The following is a 22,942-nucleotide window of genomic DNA, read 5'->3' as shown; positions in this document are numbered from 1 at the left end:
AAAAAATAATAATAATGAAGCAGCAAGAAAGATTCAAATAGAATAAAAAAATGATGGATTCCCACAAATAAATATAATCAAGTTTAGTGGTGTTTTGTTTTTCAGAAAAAAAAGGATTGAATGAAAAAATTTTATCAGTTTGTTTCTTTCTTTTTGTTTGTTATCTCATCATAGAAAAAAAAAGAATGATTGAATAATGGCAATGATCAAATAATGAATTGATGATTGATTGTACTGATTTGTTTGTTTTGTTTTAATCAAATATTGAATGTGCGTGTTTAATGGATTTTTTTGTTGTTGTTGAAAATGATGAAGGGTGTAGAGTATTAAGATGAAATGGATTGCACGTTATTTATTTTTTTTTTTAATATTCTTAAAGATGCGGATGATGATGATGAGTATAATGTAATGTTTGCAATGTACCACCGCTACCAATCTGTGATGATTGTTGTGGACCACAAGTCGATGATGATGATGATGTCATAATTGAAGGTAACGGTGGTAAAGATGTTGCCGGTGAAAGACCAGTAACTAAATGTCCACCACCACCACCGCCATGATGACCAGTGATCATTGATGATTGTTGACAAAGACTAGCTGATAATTGTGAGGCAATTGACGAAGACATTGGTGTTGAATGTTGCTGCGATAAAGATATTTGTTGCTGTTGTTGTTGTTGTTGCTGTTGTTGAGAATTAGAACTTGAACTCGAGCTATGGCTATTACCACCACCACCACCACGTTGACTACGATGACCACCGGATGATCCACGCTCTCGTTTAATTTTTTGTTTCATATGTACTTTTGCATGACGTTTCTTTTCATCACTTCGAGCAAATTTACGTCCACAGAGATCACATGAGAATGGTTTCTCACCGGTATGTGTACGTACATGAGTTGTCAAATGATCGCTACGAGAAAATGAACGCATACAAATACGACATTGAAATGGTTTCTGTCCGGTATGGATACGAATATGACGAGTTAGTTCATCGCTACGCGAAAAACGTCGATCACATGCATCGATTGGACATGCATATGGTCTTTCATGAACCGGTGTTTTTGATGGTCGATTTGGATATTTACGCGTTTTGACAGGTAATAATTTCAATGGTATCGGACTATTCTGGTATGCTTGACTTAATATTTCATGTCCTTTTGATGTTGATTGATTATATTCGGCTAATGTAGCTGGCCGTTCTTGTGGTTGTTGTCCACCGCTAGTTGTTGATGTTGATCCGCTATAACTTTGATTAGAATTTCTTCGAGATTCACGTCCACTGCTACCACTTTCACCGTGTCCAGCGCCACTTCTATCCAATGAAGATGGTGAATTCGATAATGGATCATTGGCAGTGACATTTATAATATCGGTAGCTGATGAAATATTCGAACCACCATAACTAGTAGATTCTGTGTCGCATAATTCTTGTTTAATTGAAATTATATTTCCCGTTGTTAACAGTGATGTTCCTGGAACAAGAATGTTTGAATATTCTAATGTAGATGGCGTACTAGTCGGAGTGGATGCAGTTGTTGTCGTATAATAAGGCCATTGTGCGGCATGATATTTATGTAAACTTGCGGCTGCTGATGTTGAAAAACTAGCAGTCGGACATTGGAATGTTGTTGATGATTGTGATTGTTGTGATGGTCGACTAATGAATAAATCTTCACCAACAATTGCTGCCGGTGTAGCTAATGTTAAAGTTGATGGTGTTAAATACGATGCTGATGTTGATGTTGATGATGAACCATTAATGGTAAGAACATTACCACCTAAACTGGTGTTTATCAAATCGCTTGTTTGAAGTTGTGAACAACTTTGTCCGGTTCCAGAATTTCCATACAACGAATGTGTTGTTGATGATTGTGGTGTTATAAATGATGATGATGTACCGGCAAATAATGAATCACCGGATAATGTCCCATGAATCGAATCTAGTTGACCGCTGGATATTGTTATGAATGGTGATGATGATGAAGATGGCGTTGAAGATGGTGTTGAAGAAATTGTTTCGCTTATTAATGTTATTGATTGAGGATTTTGCTGTTGTTGTTGCTGGTGTTGATGTTGATGCGGATTGTGATGATGTTGCTGTTGTTGATGCTGGTGATGGCCATGTGTTTGTTGTAGATGTTGTTGCTGTTGTTGTTGTTGTTGAGGATGGACAAAAGAATGATGGTGCTGATGATGATGATGAAGTGGGTGTGTATGTTGATGTGTTGGATGTTGAGTATGATAATGATGCGGATGAGAATGATCGGCTAATGTAATAAATTGCGTTGCCGTGGATGGACCAATCGATTGATGATGATGATGATGTTGTTGTTGTTGTTGTCCCGTTGTTTGATGATGAGGTATTATCGATGATGATGAGTATTGTTGTTGGACATTTTTGGCCACAACATCTGTCGATTCTGTCGATGACCATATTAATGCTCCCTGCTGTTGTTGTTGTTGTTGTTGTTGTTCGTCATTGTTTGTTGTCGTCAATGATGACGATGATTGTGATGATATTGCAATCGATGATATACTTAAACTATTCGATTGTGGTTCCGTTGATGATGATGATGATGATGATGAAAGCTGTTGTTGCTGTTGTGGCGATTGTCGATTTGTTGATGCTGATGAAACAATTGAAGAGGAAGTGGATACAGCAGCAGCAGCAGCAGAGGAAGTGGAAGAAGAAGTGGTGATTGTATTGGTTGCTGATTGGGATGTGTTATTGGTTGTTGACAACGATATTGATGTCGATGTTGGTGTTGGTGTTGATGTCGGTGGTGATGATGATAATGATATGATACTTGAGTACATAGCATTCGGCTGTTGTTGTTGTTGTCGTTGATGTTGTCTTTGTTGTTGTTGTTTATTATCGTTATTATTATCGTTATTCTGATCGTTTGTTGTTTCAGATTCTTTTGGTTGTGATTCTTTTGATTGTTGTTGTTGTTGTTGAGTGGTAGTTGAATTTTCTGTATTTTTTTAGAAGGGGAAAAAAAGAATGCAAAAAAAAACTTGTGTTATTCTTTTCCGGTAATTCGATAAAATAATTTGCATGTTTTTAAATGAAAAAACACGGTTGATGAAATATAAAAAGAAATCCCAAATCCAAATGAATGAATCAAAGACTACTGATTCATGATTATTTTGAGCATCAACCAAAAAAAAAACGAAAAAAAAAACATTAAAATATATTCAAATCATTCAAAAGAATTTAAGAATAGAAAGAATCTATTATAACTATGATGATGATGATGATGATTATCCACTGATTCGCCATCATCATCATTATTATCATCATTAATCAGTGAATTAGTTTTTCGTTTTTAGTTGACAAACTGAGATAGGGAAAATATCTGTTGAAATTGTATGTTTTTTTCTCTACTTTCTCCACATTCTCTTGATGATTTTTTTTGTGTGTGTGAATAAATTTGTTTATTTTAGAATTAATTTTGGCCAATCGAGTTTTCTACAAGTTATAGTTTTGTTATGTTTAAGCGACAGTTTTTTTTCCCGTTGCATTTAATGGCATACCATCATCATCATTCGTTGATGATGATGATGATGATGATATACTGTAATTATAATTAAAATAATCATAATTTTTGTTTTGTTTTTAATGAATGAAACAAACACGATTAGAGTTGCCTCGTTGTTGTTATTGTTTTTCTTTTTCTTCACGATTCTTGTGTTATTCTTTTCTTTTTTTTTTTATTTTGGTGTTTGAATTTTTTTTTCATTCGGTCTGCGGTTGAATTGTTTTTCAATGAAATGGAAAATTCATTTTTAAAGAAAAAATTCTTCATTGTCACATAATAGAGTAGAGTTTTCATATCGTCTATCGGCGATTTAATCATCCTAAATATACGAAATTCTGGAAAAATATCTACACAGCAAACACGTGATTTCCAAATTGGGTCGATGTTTTTTTTTAGTCAAAAAGTTTAAAGTTGAAAATTTTTTTATTGCCATTTTTTATATATACAAATTTTCTTTTCCATAATGTTCATTCACAAAATTTATGCTTTTTTTCGGTTCCGCAAAGAAAATTTACATCAGGTTTTTCCTCTCTTGCTTTTTTTCTCTCTCTCTCTCTCTCTCTCTCTCGCTCTCTCCGAAAGAATTGCCACATTTGAATTCATTCTAAAGTAATGTAACGATGAGGAAAGAAATTCGTCATCAACCGCATCAAAAAAAAAAAAACGTTGGATGATGCCAATGAAATTGCAAATGATGAAAAAAAAGTGACAAATGTGACATATTATTATTATAATACGAATTACGATGACACACACACACACTTGATTGTCAGAATCAAGATATGACAGCCGTTTTGGTAGAAAATACGTGGATTCGGTAAATTTCTTCTAACATCAACAACAACAGAAAACATCGTCACTTTTTTTTGTTGTTTCGTTTCGTTTCATTTCATTTCATTTCGAATCAAATAAGAAACAAAACAAAAAAACTCTCAAGAGAATCTTCATAAGAAGAATTCAACAGCAAAAAAAATGAACATTTTTTCCTATACGGATTTTAAGTATTACGATAATTCTGGAATAATAATAAAATCCCAAACTAAAATCTTTTCATTTCATTTCTTTCATTCTCTCCTCGTGAATCCAATATTTTTTCAACAAAAAAAAACATCAATTATTGTTTGTTTGTATGCAAAGTTTGCAATGATGTTGAAATTCAATTGAAGCAAATGTGTTGAACATTTAAAAGAAAAAAAACATATAGTTTGTGTGTGTGTGTGTGTGTCATACATGCACACACACCATATTGATGAAAATAAGAATAATAATAATAATTTGTCAAACATGGAAAAATTTCTTGAAAAGCTATAAAAAAGAAGATTTTGTTCGTTAAAAATGACTGAAAAACACATAGAGAGAGTGAATTTTTAAGTACGCATTTGAAGAAATCGTAATTCTTTCATCCAGGTCAACGGAAGAATTATGTTGTTAATAAAATTAAAAAAAAATTTGAAAAGAATTTTTTTTTATATGAATACCGTTTGGTAATAATAATAATGGTGATGATGGAAAATTTATTGCTGTTGCTTCGGTCGTTGTTGTTGATGAATGATGATGATCTATGGTGGATGATGATGAACTCGATGTTGATGGTGAAACAGAAGATGTTGATGGTGATGATGATGATGATTGACAAGCAATCAAATCATTTGTTGATGAATAATAATCCGGTTTAATTGTATCGACAAAAAATTCCAAATAAACATAATCATCAATAGGTGTTTGATTATTATTTGTATAAGGATATAATTGATGATTTGTCATTCTGTTTCCGTTTCGATTTAATGATTTTTTTGTATATGGATAAAAACATGAACCTAATGTAGGTGTTGTTGTTGTTGTTGTTGTTGTTGATGATGATAATGATGTTGTTGTCGTTGATGTTAATGATTGTTGTCCATAAAAATAATCAAATTCATTTAATGCTGAATCTAATGATAATGTTGATGATAATGTTGATGATGAATCACCAATATTGGTTGTAAACATTTGATGATATGGATTATAATGATTTTGTAATTCAATTGGATCATCTATTGTACGATGATGATGATGATGATGATGTAAAAATTCTAATATTGCCGGTGATTTGGTATCCAAATCGATTGGTGATAAACATTGAGGCATTATGAATAATCCAAATCAAGCCAAATTGTCAAATGTGTGTTCAATGAATTTCAAAGAAAACTTTTACAAAGAAAATCAAATCAAATCTTCACATTAAAAAAAATAACATACATGATGATCTATGATCATAACATGACAACGACGACGACTATGATCTGAAAATGGTTGAAGAAAATCAAGATCCTCATGTATGTTACATATGTAAAAAGTATGAAGTAAGTATATACAACAGACGACACAAATGCAACAAATTTTTTCTCTTTCTTTCTTTTTTTGCGCCATCAATCTAACGAACAACAAACATCCGACAAAAAAAAAAAAAAAATAGAGAAAAAATGGATTAGCATCATTATTGTTGATGAAAGAATTAACGCATCATCTTCTCGTTGAGGGATGTGTGTAAATTATAAACGAACTTATATATATATGAAAACCTGTACCATAAATAAAAGGTATAGCAGACACGCCTATTTATCTACAAAATGTTGATACGAATCGGGTTTTGTCTTTTTTTTTTTTGGTGATGATATGAATTCATAATCTACGATATTCAAAAAAAGAAAGAAAAACTTGAAGAATTTTATCACCATAAAAAAAATTGAATGAATAATAATTAAACTAGTTCATCATCACTAGTTGATGGATTTGTTTTGGATTCCTGTCGGCAATTCAATGGGCAAGACATTCTTAACATTCATTTTGGCTTTAGCTTCATCATTATTATCAATCTACATATGTGGATGTTGATAACGACAAAAGATGATAATGTTGTTGTTGTCGATGATGAGGATGACCATCTGTTGACGATGTGTATGTTTAATCAAGAATTTTCTTAACAAATTTTATCCAAATCATAATGAATTTAGTATTGATGGAAAATTTATTTGAAAAAATTTCGATTAATCAAAGAATCGATTTGATAAATGTTTGTTTAATCCATTTGGTCCTTGTTTTTTGTTACAGATGTTTTGGATAATTCATTTTTTGTTTTTTTTTTTTTTTTTTTGTTTTCTGAATGAATTTATAAAAGAGAAAGAGAGAAGACCGTGATGTGATCTTTCATTCAATGGCATTGGGCCGCGATGATGTTCATGTTTGTGAGAGGTAATTATTATTAGTGATTTTTTTTTATTTCCAAAGTCTTTTCATTGCTTCTAGCCGCATCATTTAAGATAGATAGAGAGTGAAAGAAAGATATGATAGAGAGAAAAAGAGAAAAGCTACACCTAGTCAATCAGCAAAAAAATTGAATGAATGAATGAATGAAACGACGATGTAATCATATCTTCCTGTGCGTTATTCACTTGTGTGTATGTGAGTGTGTGATATTACCTAAAATAGTCAAATCTTCATCATCAACATCATTGTTGTTGTTGTTGAACGAAAAAAAATGAAAATTTGCAAGAAAAACAAATCTTCAATAAAGAGATATATGCACACACACAGTTGGCAGGTATTATTAGTATTAGTAAATCAAATCGAATAATGTTAGATTTATTTAGATTTAGAAAACCAGAAAGCCATCATCATCATCATATATGGTCCATAAGAAAAAAGAAAAAAATAAATTTATAACCCCATAACCATGATCATGTCCGGTGATTTTTTTTGCCAAATGTCCAAATATGTCTTTTTTTATATAAATTGAATTCCGAAGGCAATTTATTCAAGTTGTTTGTCATGTCCTCTAATGTTGCTGTTGTTGATGGTGACGATGATTATCGTTGTTGTTGTCGTTGATGTTAGTTATGATTATTATGATGATGGTCAATGAAGAAAGCAATTTGATTCATTTATTTATTTATTCATCTTTTAAAAACTGGCCATGATCTTCATTGGAAATATCGATGTTTTCTTTCAACAAAACATTTTTTTTCGATTTCAAATCTTTTTCTTTTCATCATTTGGGTCTATCAAATCTTGTCAGAAATCGATCAACATGCTGATGATGATCTGAATTTTTTTGTTTTTAGACTCGTGTCGGGATCGTTTTCATTTTGTCGTTCCGAATTGCAAAAAGAAAGAAAAAATAGATCTTTCGGAATAACGAAGGAAACAGAACGAAAACAGAAAAAATTCGTGACCAATAAACAATTTTTATCAAGCGGCAAAAATCATGTTTTTTTTGAAGAAAAAAAACGGCTTCATCACATCATCCATCTATCTATCGATGATCATCTTGTTAATAGCGATGACTAATGACCACCAACCATTTTGAGCAAATGAAAAATATATTTCAAGATGATTATAATCATCTTACATGAATCGAGACTTGTCTTATCGATTTATCTTCGGAAAAAAAACAATGATGATGATAATAATAATAATGATGGTGATGTTCATCCATGAACACCGATGAACAGCATAGAAAAAATTCCATCAACAACAACAGATCAACAAAACACAATGGCAATTAACAACTGAAAACAGAAAATCTAAATGTTTCAAATGATGATTGAAAACTGGATCGCAAATCAAAAAAAAGTTTATTAAGCCATCTTTTAAGAAAAAAAAGGAAAAAACAAAAAAAAAACTAAAAACGAAATTCCGATTAAAATCAAACATTAAAAATTCGTGTGTATTGTTGTTGATGATTGAGCCAAACTGTCGTGTGTCATTCATTCAATCAAAATCATTCAGTAGAAAAAAAAATTTGAAAATCTACGAAATCTAAAGAAAAACCCTATTGATTCAATCAATCAATCAATCACCTAATGTTGATTATTTGGTTGGTTTGATTATGATGACTAGAATCCATTGATCAAACATTTCAAGATTTTAATTTTAAACACACACACACATTGACAATAGCCACGCGAATGGCAACATCCGATTATGATTTAACTATTATGATGGATAGAATTGAAAAAAAAGGGAGAAAAAAATCCAAATCAAATCAAATCAAATAGATGTTATGTTTAAACAAATTAAACAAACTGACCAAGCAACCAACCAACACAAATCAAATTCCATTCAAACCATCTATTAGAGGAAATGCAACAACAATAATAAATGTTTGTGGTGGTGGTGATGGTCATCCATCCACACTTACTTGCTAAATCAATAATTATTGTTATTGTCAAAGGTCAAAGGTTATGTGCAAATTCAGAATAATATACTATTGCATAGCATCCATTCATAGGATTTTTTTCTGTTGTGGTTGTTGTTGTTGTAGTAATTTAAATTTTTCTTACGATTTTTCAAATCTAACAAAAAAAAATCTACCTGATACAAGATCTTTGATGAATAAATGAATGAAAAAAAGTAAAGAAAATTCAATTTTTTCCCCATAATTTTTTCGTTGTTGCTAAATTATCAACAATAAATATTGACCAAAATGTAAACATTGAAATTTTTTTTTTTAAGTGTTGATTGATAATTTACCGCCGCCTAGTTCCGGTGGAAACAAAAACCTTTAGAATTTATATATCCAATTTCATACTAACACAGGTAAAACTTAGATAAGGAATAATTGTATTTTTTTTTTTTTGCTATTTCGTTTGAATAAACTTTAAAGATAAATTTCAGGGATAGTTTGGTTATTAGCTAAAAGCATATATGCAGATGAAACATTTTGATAGCAATAATGAATATTTTACACAAGAAAAAAAACGCTAATTTTGGTTACAATAAAATATTTTGGCAATCGCCTACACTTTGTGAATGTTACTGAAAATGAAATGAATATAAAAATTATTAATTTTTTTCCAATATTGACACTAATTTTTTTTTTTTGGTATACCAAAATGCTATTTTAAGACAAATATACGGGGTGACGAAAAAAAAACCAAAATAGATCAACGAACAATCATGAATGACATTCATATATTTCATAAGCCAAATAAATCATCCATATTCCGATTCAAATTTAAATGTTGTAACAAATTTTCATTTACACCTTGACTTTTTTTTAGATGGTAGTTTCCATCGAATTCGATGAATCTTTTTTTATCTTCAAACTATTATCATTGTTACTAAATAAATAACTAAATATAGAATTTTTTGTTACCAAAAATAACTTTAGAATTTGTACTAAATAATGTTCGATCGAAAATTGCTAAATATAAAAATATCAAAGAATAAAGAAAAATCAAAGCAATATAATTGGGTCCACGGACCAACGACAAGTCAGCAATCATTGATATTCTCATTCTAAGTCGAGAGTAGTATCTTAAACACACACACACACACACAATTTTTTTTCTTTTTCATCGTATATGTCAAAAGCGAATGATTCTATTTTTGGGTTTTCATATTCAGAACAAAAATGATTCGTCTCATATAACAATCAAACGCATACACACATTGTAGAATGAAAAATTTTCAGGTCTTTTGAGCTAGAATTCATGCAATAATAATAATAATAATAATCAGGAAAAAAAAATTCTTTGTACTTTTTTCTTCTCGATTTCAATGGAACTGGGCAGGAAAAAATATGATTTTTATTTTTATTTTTTTTTGTAAATGTCCAAATTTAGTAAATTTTGAAATGTTTTTTCGGTAGAATTTCGTCACCAATTCTGGCTAGAAAAAAAATGAAAGAAAATTTATCACCAAATTTTTCTTTTCAAAATGTTTCTCAATAGTACACAAAAATAGAGTGAAATGTTGTAAAATGTTTTAATATTCTTATCAAATGGATTGATTGATAGATTTATGATATGTCATCATGATGACACGCAAACAAGCAACAAAAAGAGTTACAACTTAACACTGTCTTCAAATTTAACGATCAGTAAGATTTAATAATAATGATCAATTTTTTTTTTTGAAATCAATAAATTGAAATTTTGATTTTAACACTTTACATAACGAAAGGTTATGAAAAAAACAAATTTTCCCAATGAAAATTCGCAATATTCTTAAGTACGTTTATCATCATCATCATCAGCATCATCCACTTAATAAGCCAAATAAAAATTAATTAATTTTTTAAGTTTAAAAACAAAACAAATTACAATAGAAACAATGGCAAAAGACACACACAGAGAGAGAGAATAGTTGTCATTTGTTGTATTCTATATATAGAATGTCCTCTTGTGCCTTTTAAACCTTATGAATTATGTTCTGGTTTTTTTTAGATTCTCACATTCTCTCAGTGTGTGTGTTTGATTTATTTATCAACATCAGTTTTTTTTTAAAAATTTTCAATTCCATTTCATTCATTTGATTTGCATTTTGTAATTTTACATTTTGATTTTTTCCCTGTTTTTTTAAAGTTTTTTGTTTTCTTGGATTTTCTCCTATTACGTTTGTCACATGATAAGAATCCAGATTCAACTATAGGAAACCTGATCATTCTTAAACAATAAAAGTCGAATAACAATAACAAAAAATTAAATTAAATTATTCAACTTCAACAAACAAAAAAAAAAATGTAGATCAATTTTCTTTCGGTAAATATTAGAGAAAAAAGAAGATATTTTTTTTAGCTCAAAATTACAAACAAACATTGAGAAAAATGAAAATATCAACACAATTGGTTAACAAAACGTTATTTTTTGAATCATTTTTTTTCTGAATCAAAAAAACCGACGAAACTAATGAAATTATTCCTCATTTTTTTGTGTGGATATTTTTCGTCTGTTGATGATTCAAAAAAAAAAAAAAAAAACATTCGAAATGAGTATGCGCAGTTACAGAATTCAACAAACAAAAAAAAAAACATCCAAACGATTTGGCAACATTGTAATATTGAACCTTTTTTCATTTCAAAACTTATTAATGAATTCTGTTACATTACATATCATCTATATATAGCGAGATTGACAGGGAGAGAGAGAGTAGCTATTCTATTTGGAACGACGAAAAGAAGAAAAATTTTTATGAATGAATCCAAAAAAAAAAAAAAAAAAATATAGTAAGGTATATGTAGAATAAAATGTGACTGACTGACGACAATTCTACAAAATCTGCTGGCTGTCTATCTGTATATCAGTATAAAATATTCAACAATGACGTAAATTGAAAAGACATATTATTTAGAAAAATATCACCAATTGATAATGATATATATCGTACGCATCCTCATTGATGTTTTAATAGTAAAATAAAAATCGTATACCAAATGTGATTGTGTTTAGTGAAAGAAAAAAGATTTTCATTATAAATTCTCGGCCGGAACCTGGTCTACCCCTAAGTTCCCAACGGTAAATGATAGCAGCGGTGGTGGTTGGTTAATGGATGGATGGGGGGTTCGTTGATTCCGGCAAATATGAACATGATCTGAATGTTCATATTGTATATGGTATGATATGGTGACTATACAGTTTGATTCAAATAAATGTGTAAACATAATAATCATTTTCAAAGGTCATGATCTTGAAATTGATGTTGAACAGGTAGATAGATAGGTAGGCCATGAACTTGAAAATTTTTTTTAAACTTACCTGTTTGATTGAATGATGATTCTAATGATGAATAACTAAAACTACTATCGTTACTATTATTATTATCAGGACTATTATTGATACTATTTTTATTATCAAAGCTATTACTACGATGCTGATGATGATGATTAGTTAATGAAAATGATGTAATAATTGGATGAAGATAATCAGTTTCGTTATCGTTATCGTTATTATTTTGAATTTGTTCAATATCATTCGATGATATGGTTGATGATAATGATGATGATGATGATGATGATGAAATTGATATGGATGTTGTTGATTTAGAATTATTATTATGATCATTCAATTGATAATTGAATAATTTAGATTTTTCAGATTGAAATCGAAATTCTTTGTCAACTATCGAATCCAATTCTACTTTAATGTCTTTACCGTTGTCGTCGTCGTCCTCAGCTTCTTCTTCTTCGTCTTCTTCCTCGAATCCAATTCCTGTATCGGAATGTATTAACATTAAATTGGTTGCTGTTAATGTATCAGCCACTGTTGTTGAAATAGATGTTGTTGTTGTTGTTGTTAGTGTAGATAAATTTGATTCATCCGATAAATCAAATTTATCAATCAATGATGTTTGATGATGATGATGATCAAGAATATCACCATCACCAGCACAACAATCGTCAATCAATGATGAATGAAAACTTTCTGTCGAACTATTCAATTGATTTTGTTGATAATTTTGTCGTAAATCACGTAGATATGGATTTCTTTCGGTTTTTTTAACTATTGTTGTTGATGATGATGTATGATAATAATCAATATAAGCAGAAGAAGAATCTAATTCATTCGATAAAATATTAAATGTTTTATCGCTCACTGGAGCATTTAAATGTTTATTAACAATGGTATTCATGTCCATGATAATCATGTTGATTGACGATTAAACCTTTTTAGGTTTACACAAAATTTATTATTATTATCGATAATATTAATATTGATTGATTGGACATTAACAATAACATTAACAACAACAACGTCGAACTGATTATTCGTCAGTTCGATATTGTTTATTATGGTCATCATCATGTTTGTTTCATCAAATAACCAACAACAAAAAAAAATGAAAAGGTTACAATAACACAATTGTAAATTGAATCATATTACTGGATGATGATGATGACGATGTTCATTGTTTGAAATCAACATCCAAAATGATGACTGCCATACGATTGTCGAGAACATTTAAATTGAAATGAAATCCAAAAGAAAAAAACAGAATTTTGGTGTACTGAACACATTGAGAATAAAATGGACAACGACCGAACAGAACTGAACTGAACTGAACTGAACTGAACAGACATGATGATATTAGAGAATATGAAAAAAAAGGTAAAATCGCGCACCGGTTTTTTGAAACAACAGAATTTTTGGAGGCAAAAGATTTCGCTGTTTGCCTTTTTTTATTCACAAATGTTTGATTCATTAAAAAAAATGATTCTAGAATATAAAAAAAAACTATCACTGTGATTGTGTCGAGTTAGGTTATGAATTGTACATTCATCTAGTGAATTTACCAAATCGAATCGGAAAAAAATGAATCCTAAATATCACACACACACACACCGGTAGCTGTGGTCTGTTCATCATTCACAAACCAAAAAAACAAACATGAACGTGCGCCACGTCTGAAAAAAAATTATCCACAAAACGAAGAAGAAGAAGACGAAGAAGCTAACCATCGCGCCAATTCTTGAATTTTCTTAATTCTAAAATGTGAATGCGGAACAACCTGGGCTACAAATATGTTAGATTCCCACCGGCATCTGATGATTACGTCACACGCATGATTGAAAATGATTTTGTTTGAAAAAAAAATTTTTTTTTCATTGATAGAATAACGTTTTGTTTTGGTGAAACGTTACCATCATGCAACAATCTATATATATATGAATGCCATACAGTAATGGAACGGAACCAACCAACCAACCAACAATCATAATGATGGTTGCACTCCTGATCCAAACACGAACAACAACAACAACAACGGCGACGACATCATTGATGATGATGATGATAATGACGCAAAAAGTCATGCAATATTGTTTTGTTTTTTTTTGCAACAATCATATCATCATAATTTGGTATTCCATCATGCGTCATTATCATTTAAGCATCTTCATTCCAAATCTATATATCACTTTCTCTATGTGTATGCGCATTTTTTTTTTTTTGTTCCAAATGAAACCATTATTGGAACCACCATGCAGACCAGGTATATATTCGTTTTTTTATTATTTGATGTTATTACGTATGAGTCGTGTGTGTCATGTGTGTGTGTGTGTGTTTATGGGAAAAAACAATGCTAAAGATAGATATAAAGTGTGGTTGTGTGTGTGTAAGAAAAATTGTTTTGTTTTTGTTTTGTGTTGGATGATTATCCTCATTCTTACATTTGGTCTTTTTTGAATTTTTATGAATGAAATTTAACGATGATGATGATAATAATGATGTTCATTTAAAGTGACTATATATGGGATCTGTATGTTTCGTTTTTTCTCACTGAAACAAAAAAGAAGAAGAATCTTTGAAAGGTTTCTCCATATTGGCAAATATTTCAATGTATTTTTTCTTTCTAATTCTGAAAATATCCATGTCCATATTGTTCAATTTTTAAACATATTGATTATCTAAATAAATTAATAAACAAAAATAGCAAAAAAACAAAACAAAAAGTTTTGAAACATCACTATTGAATCTAATAATCTGAATTCGAGTGAATTTTCTCTTTCTCTTTTTTTTTGGTTTTTGTTTCATCGGTAAATAATGTAATAATCCTTTATTAAAATGAAATATGTTTCATTAACAAAACAAAACAAAACAAAAAAACCAAATTTGTAAATTGAAGAATTCTTTGTTTTGGTTTCGTTTTCATTTACAATGTGTTACGACAAGGTCACGATTGTAAACTGAATCGTTGAATACTGTATTTCCCAAAACACATTACACACACACACTACACACACCCACACAATTTATTCAATTTAAGATTTTAAGTATTATCATTTTGGTCGTTGTTGAAAATCTACACTTTATGTTGTTTGAAATTTGATGTCGAAATTCTTTTTTGGATATAGGAAACTAACGATAAACTCAGGTATCGATAAACTATCCATTAATTATCCATCACAAGTGGTTCAATGTGTTCATTGGATGGAAAGAAAAAATCTGTTACTGATCTGTTAACAAACATGCACACACTGAAAATCATTTAATTTTTTTTTTTTTGAATTTATGTTTGCATTACACATTTGATTGGTGTGTAATTTGGAAGTGATTTTATTTTTGATGTTGCACCAACACATCCAACTATTGTAATTATTAAAAAAAAATCTGGTTAACACATATAATTTATCATTATTTGCATCATGTTTTAGGATTTATGTATCGATTTTTTTTGTGTAATCCGGATAACTTAACCATTTTTTTCTGTTGCTGTTGACTAATTCGTTTGAAAATCGGATTATTATCATCAATTTTCTTTTCTTTCTTTTTTTTGTCACTTTAATTTTACGAAATCAATAAATTTCCGGATGAATGAATGAATGAATAACTATGGCCAAAAAAAAAGCAATAAGCAAATTCTTTAATTCTTGAATCCGAGATGAACTAAAAAAATTATTATTAGTACAAAAATCTTAACGATTGAAACAAAAAAATATTCGGAATTAATTCCTGCCAACAGCATCAAAGCGAGAGAATCAAAAAAAAATAAAATAAAAATAAAAAAATCGATCAACTAATTCGATCGATTGGGCAATCAATCGATTGATTGATTATTACTACCTTGGGGTCACCATGTTTTTCTGTTTCTTGCTCTTCATAATCACAATATCAATTTGAGGAAATAGTGTTTTCCTTTCTCTCTCACACTCTTTCCGTTGATATTATCAATGAAAAAAAAATTACTACAACATCAACAACAGTGTGGTAATCAAATATTTATGGAAAAAAAAATGATGGTGATGATGACAAACAATGATAATCGTATATACATCGGATGTTATAAATTTATCGATATCCAAATTTGGACAACTTTTCTGTTTGCAATATAATAAACCTCGAATGTTAATGTGTGCAAGTTTTGATTCATTAAAATTTTCTCAATGAAAATCAGTGAACAAAAAGAAAAGAAAATAGAAAAAAAAACGTAAAAACGTTTTTTGACGTAGTTTTTCTCTTTACTCTCGTAGTCTCTCTGAATACATTTCGGATGTGTGACATTTATGGATTTTTTTCTGTTTTGTTTTCATTTTACGTTAATGAAATATATGAATGAAATGCATTTGATGATGTATTTTGATATCTAAATCACCTTATACATACTTTTCCAAGACAGGCTTTGTATGTATTCAATTTGGCCAATTGAATTTCGATTAAAGATGTGAAGATGTTGAAGGTGAAAAAAGTCAGAGAGAGAAATTCAAGTTTTTTTATCTTCAGTTATTCAATTCAAGCTAGAAAGAAGAAAAAAACTTGCCGAAGTTGGAAGGAAAAGAAAATTTTTTTGTATATTTGTACTGTTTGATATCCTTATTTGGATGTTCCGTTCTGGATTTTCAAAATTTCTACTTGCTAATAAGTTTTTATGAATGAATAAATGAATGATGGCCATTTTGGAACAAACAAAAAAAAACGGTCGTTATCATAGTAAACATGTTTTTGTTGTTGTTGTTTTTGTTTCTATCAATGTTGTTGTTGTTGTTGTTGTTATCGTCATTTTACGTTCATTGATGGATTGATAATTTTATTTTTATTTTTTCATTATGACGAAAAAGAAATGAAAATAATCCTAGTTGATTTGCATCAATGATTGAAGAGACAAACAACAACAACAACAAGTACATCGGCTTAGCATAGAGCAGCGAATTTTTTTTATGAATGAAAAAAAAACAACTTAGCAAACGACCATCTTTGCAATGATCCAATCCAATCATTTTGATAATCAATCAATCAATCAATCGATAGATCGATAAATTTTATTTTTCTTCAAAAATAGATTGATTCGATTCCTGGAAATATTTATATATTAAACTTATGACGTTTCTATTTTTTTCTCATCTGTTTCGCAAAAAAAAAAAAACATTACAAAGTTTACAAAGGAAAAGCACCCTTTTAGTAATGTAATATACAACTACCGGTATTGTATTACAATGTTATTCATTTTCATTCTTAAGATTCTTGTTGTTGTTGTTGTTGTTGGTTTCTTTTAAGAGCAACGAAGATATATATTTTTTCCAACGAAACAAGAAAAAAATATGACTAATCGACGTCATTCAGCCAATTTTTTTTTCAATATCCAAAGCATAATTAATGGCAATTATCGTAAAACGATCATTATATGACGATAATGGTTGTTGTTGTTGTTGTTGATTTTTGTCAGTCGATGTTTATATATTTGACGCTTGCGCTTATTACTATCGGATTAATGTTTCAAAGAAAAAAAAATGATAAAATAAAATAAAAAACAAAAAACAAAAATATTGATCAATGAATTTAACATCCGATTCATCCGATTTTTTTTTTTGAAAACAACGACGACGACGATAATGATAATATTTTTGTGTGTGTGATGATAATGTTAAGAAGATTGATTGACGTAATAAACATACCGTATTTTTTATATTTGATTTGATCCAAAAATGTGTTATATGATTTCTTTTCGCTCATCTTCCTTGTAAATTATTAGTATTAAACGGATGAAAAATGAAAGAAAAAAAAACATAAGAATCTTCTTCTTCATTGTCTATGATTTTGGTTGTTGTGTCAGTGATAATCCTTTGATGTATTTCCGGTTCGAGCGCATGTTCAAAATGCCATATCCACATATAGAACTCTCTCTCTCTCTCTCTCTCTCTCTCTCTCTCTCTCTCTCTCTCTCTCTCTCTCTCTCTCTCTCTCTCTCTCTCTCTCTCTCTCTCTCTCTCTCTCTCTCTCTCTTACCTTTAAGGTGAATCTGAGGATTTTATTAAGACTTTGTTGTTAAGGTATTTTAATAAGATTTATATGAAAAACGAAAAAAAGAAAATTTAAAAAGCTAAAATTTCTTAAAGTTATAAAAACCAAACTTTGACATTTGAAACTACATTTTTTTTGGATTCAATTTTATTCAATGAAGGTTTTCGTTGTTCTTGATTAGAATTCTAGTACAAAATTTTTTCTCTGAAAACATCACCACCAATCAAACTTGACCTGAAAATCGGTCAAATCAATTCAAATTTGTCAATGGAAATAGAAATTCCATATCTTCCAATTTATAAACCTAAACAAAAAGCTAATAACCGTTCTTGACATTGAAATTCAAACAACAACAAAAAAAAACATTTCAAAATATTCAACCCGTAACAGTAGTAGCGGTTTATATTGAACCAAAAAAAATTTTTGTTTACTTTTTTTCCTGGAACAGACGAGTGAGATTTGTATGAAATTTCTTGGAACTGAATACCAAACAACAAAAAAACAACAACTACCACTACCACTGTATATGATGAAATGATTACAACTATTACAAGGAACTAGGATCCAAAAAAAGAAAGAAATTCTGAAAAAAAACCGGAAATTCTATATATATGTAACAAAAAAAAACTACAAGAAAATAAAAAGTTAAGAAGAATCCATAATGTGTTAAAATAAATCCTATTTTGGAAAAAAAAAGAATTTCATATATTATTTTTTTTTTTTTGTATGTAGATATTTGATACGCATGCATATTTCTTTTTTCGTCAGTCTTCAGTATGATGTATCGTGTGTTAATGTCAAACGAATATTATCTTTACGAATATCTTACGTGTGACGATGAAATATCAGAAACCAAAAAAAAAAAAAAAAAAAAAACGAAACGAAACGAAATAAAAAACTAAGTATGCTTTACTTGGATTTTCCTGTATCCGGTTCTGTTTTCATTTTTGTTTTTATTTTAAAAAACTCTGATTTATCATTCATTCATAAATTTGAAATGAAATTAATTTATCAAATTGGCTATTTAAAAAAAAAATCACGAATCCAAATTCCCAATAACAATTAACAGAATTAATCATTCATTTCTCGGTGTGATCATTATTTTTTATTTTTTAACCAATTAGTCAGAATAACAATAACAAACGATAAAACACATGATAATCAACACACACAAATTGAAAACCACAATATTTTTTTTAAAAAAAAACTTTCGTACAAATGTACTGGACACAAAAATTTTAAAACGAAAGAAAAATAAACCAACAAAAGAAATTTAAATTTCATTTGTTTCGACACACACACACACACGAAAATATGTAACAGAAAAAATCAAAAAATAAAAATCATTACGAAATTGTAGGTGTATATTGTGTATTTTTTTCGATAAAACTATAAATAAAAATGAATGGGGTAAAGTTTTTTTTAAAAAAAAATTATAAAAAAAAATTCTGTACTTTTATCGGGAAAAAATTATTATTAAAATGTTCTTTTTCTATTCACGTTTAATTTTTTTTTCCTGTTCGATTCTGGTACAATCATCGATTGCGTGTACATGGATACTGGATGTTTGAAAAAAAAATGTTATTTTTAAACCATTTTTTTTGTTTTGTTTGGTATGATTGGTGGGCACATACTGAAACACATACATCGCCCACGGAATTTATTCTTTTCTTTCATTCATCTTTCAATTTCGATGAATTTGTATTGTTATTAGTGCAATATGTATTTTTATATATCTTTTCTTAAATAATAATAATAATAATTTTGGAATCTTACAATGGTGAATTGATCTTTCTATTTCAAAAATCAATTTTTTTAATAGTATATTTTGACATATGATGTATTATTTCATAACGGTTATCAACTAGGATAAATATAACTTGATGATGTTACTATGTGAATTTATTTTTTCGTAATTACATTTTTCAAACATTTCTTTTTTTTCGCAAATCCATAATGTGATAAAATTCATGATCAATACCATAACCATATCAGATCATCAAGAGAAAGTAAGAATTTAGGAATATTAAAAAAAAATCAAATTTCTGATTGGTTTGAAGTTGAAAATTGGTAGCCAATACATATTAAGCCACACACACACACATTCAACACCTGCTTTAAATGAAATAAAGCAACCGCCTTCTATAACAATGTGTTTGACGTGTGTTGATCACATCACATCACATCATTATCGTTGAGAAAAAATGATGGTCATCCTCTTGAATGAATGAATGAATGGAAAAAAACATAGCTGAATGGGCGGTGTTTGCAATAACAACAACACAAAAAAAAACCAGATACTATCCATTTCATACATACATAGATTCAACTTTACATTCAAATCAAGTTTTCCTCTTTTTTCGTTTTCTTTTTATAAACATTCCAAAAAATAGCCGATCAATGTTTATGATTGTTTGATCATTGATTGATCGAATCAAATCAAATCAAATCAAATCGAAGCAGAAAAAAACTTCAGAAGCTTTTATAATGATGGCAGAACACATCAATATGATGTGAATGAATTTAGTCCCAAAAATAGCCAAAAGAAAAAAAATTTAAGTGAATTTTTGTTTTCTGGTTCAAATGGGAAAAAAATTCTTCTGATTTCACACAGATTCAATCGGATTAATGAAAATCGACATACACACACACACATGAAATGAGAAGGAAAAATCAATCAAATAATGTACTGATGTTTTTTTTTGGTTCACAACAATTATCACATCACCATTATAATATAATTGAAATAGTTTGGAACAAATGGTAATTGGCTGTGTAATGTGTAATAGTTAATAATATCAATCAATCCAGAATTCAAACGTTTGAACAAAAAAAAAACCTATCAATCCGATTGTAAATGAAAGAAATGATTGAATGTCACAATGTTTGTTGATAATAATAATAATAATGTTGCACAAGCAATAATCTTGAAAAAATATTTTTCTTCATTCGATTTTTTGATCTTTTTTCTGAAATATATGTAAGGCAATCGGTTAGTTTAATAATAATTTGATTGCCATTATTATTATCAATTTTTTTTCGTTGATGTTTAGAAAGAAAAAAAAGAAGAAATAATTGTACCAAAATCACACAGTTGATGAACACCTGCAATCGTGATTCTAATGTTTTTGTTTGTTTTAGTTTTAGTTTTTTTGAATTTATCATCACGAGTATTGTATTGTATGATAGTGAAAAATGAATGGAATGAAAATGAAAACCGAACCGATCGAATTACTTTTTTGGCCACTGTACATTTTTAGCAATGGGCAATTATATTCAATTTAGAATGAAAAACAAAACAACAAAAAACTGTTTCATTTTTTAAACATATGTCTGTTTGCCAGATGATGATGATGATGATTAGTTAGTGGTCAGAGGTCAGGTGAATTTTTTATTTTATTTTTTGGAATATAAAAAAAATGAAAATAATCAATGCACATACCTGTTGAATGATGAAACGATGGTAATATATTTTGATTATTAATCTTTGGATTCGAATTGGATAAACGATTTTCGCTATTGTTGTTGTTATTGTTACGATTCGGTGATGATGGTGATCGCAATGAATATAACCAATATGTTGAGACATTATAATGTGATTTTGCTGCAACAGCAGCAGCTGCAGCGGCAGCAGCAGCAGCGGCAGCCGCTGCTGCTATATTTGAATTAGAATGTTGTATAACCGGAAGTTGATGATGCGGATGATGATGGTGATGTTGTGAATGAAAAAAATTATTCCATCGATTAGTTGCTGTTTCATTAAATGATGTTTCAATCGATTGTTGTTGTTGTTGTTGTTCACTGTTATGATGATGATGATGATGATATCCGTTTGTTAATAAAGATGATTGTCCATTCAAATCATTGGAATTTTGATCTATTAATTGATGATTATTTAAATCTCTATCCAATTGTGATTGACGACATGTAGAATATTCTATTGGATTTTGATATTGTGTTGATTGATAATATTGAACATTTGGTTGATTATTATTATTATTATTATTGTTATTCATTGAATCAATTTGTGATGATGAATATTGATGATTATATGACGTATGATTTGAATGATGAATAGGATGACGATGATGTGGATGATGATGATGATGATGATGATGAGAATGATATATAGAACTAGTCATTATGAATATATCATTAACCGAACATCATTTTCAGTTGTGAAAAAAGGATTATTTGAGAAAAAAACTTTCCAGCATTATTGTGAAGAAATTTGCCGGCGATTTGAACAATGCACACACACAAGCACACATAGGAAAAAACCGAATAACATTGAGAATTTAAATTAGAATTTAAAATTCAATAACATAAATTATATGGCCTATAATAATGATAATGATTAAATCAACGTTATCTGAATGAAATGGATGCGGCTACGAATGAATAAAACAAAAAAAAAAAGAGTTACTACCATCAACAAGTGATCATAAATGATAGCATCCAACAATCAATGTGTGATAGCCAACAGTTCAACGATAATGGTAAAAAAGAAGTGAGAGAGAGAGAGAGAGAGAGAGAGAGAGAGAGAGAGAATTTGTAAAAAGAAAACATTGAAAGAGCCATGGCATGGATCTACTGATGATGATGACCATTATTGGTCATAAACAGGTGGTGGTCGCTGAAATTTTTTTGTTCGTTTAGTTTGGATGTGAAAAAAAATGTTAAATTTGCTGCCAATGTTACAAATTGTTGTTGTAGATGTGTTTAGCGCTTAAAGTTTTTGAACGAAAAAAATATTCGATTGACGATGATGTCGAAATGGACTTTCTTTCTTTCTTTCGTCGTCGACGACGTCCAAATCGTTGCCATCATCATTCTTATATGTCGGGTTATGTGTTTTGGCCATTCAACATAGAATGGTTCTCGATACTACAAAAAAAAAAAAAAAA

General features: G+C 29.3%; 1 protein-coding gene across 3 annotated transcripts; it reads right to left on the bottom strand.

Moving 5' to 3' along the window:
• Positions 1 to 32: 32 nt before the first annotated feature.
• Positions 33 to 22,192, bottom strand: LOC113798506 (uncharacterized). Of its 3 annotated transcripts, none has more exons than XM_075819666.1 (2): positions 12,060 to 12,954; positions 33 to 2,976 (listed from the first exon to the last, which is right to left on the bottom strand). In XM_075819666.1, exons 1-2 carry the CDS (start codon positions 12,946 to 12,948, stop codon positions 374 to 376), a joined length of 3,492 nt encoding a protein of 1,163 aa, XP_075675781.1. In that variant the 5' UTR covers positions 12,949 to 12,954; the 3' UTR covers positions 33 to 373. The 3 variants fall into 3 exon arrangements, with proteins under 3 accessions (XP_075675781.1, XP_027204861.2, XP_075675782.1); XM_027349060.2 differs by lacking the exon at positions 12,060 to 12,954 and adding an exon at positions 21,478 to 22,192 and having other exon boundaries at positions 36 to 2,976; XM_075819667.1 differs by lacking the exon at positions 12,060 to 12,954 and adding an exon at positions 5,022 to 5,819 and having other exon boundaries at positions 38 to 2,976.
• Between the last annotated feature and the right edge of the window lie 750 nt (positions 22,193 to 22,942).

This window comes from Dermatophagoides pteronyssinus, unplaced genomic scaffold (assembly GCF_027571235.1).
Source record: "Dermatophagoides pteronyssinus isolate colony J.1.1.1.1 unplaced genomic scaffold, Derpt_VIB-CSIC_2022.12 sq0004, whole genome shotgun sequence".
Taxonomy (NCBI): domain Eukaryota; kingdom Metazoa; phylum Arthropoda; class Arachnida; order Sarcoptiformes; family Pyroglyphidae; genus Dermatophagoides; species Dermatophagoides pteronyssinus.
This window is presented reverse-complemented; position numbering and strand designations above follow the sequence as displayed.

Bases quoted from the DNA above. Each gene is read 5' to 3' on its own strand.
- LOC113798506 (XM_075819666.1), bottom strand. From the start codon at position 12,948: ATGATTATCATGGACATGAATACCATTGTTAATAAACATTTAAATGCT. The intron at 2,977-12,059 runs GTAAGTTTAAAA...AAAAAAATACAG, and splicing joins ATCATCATTCAATCAAACAG to AAAATTCAACTACCACTCAA.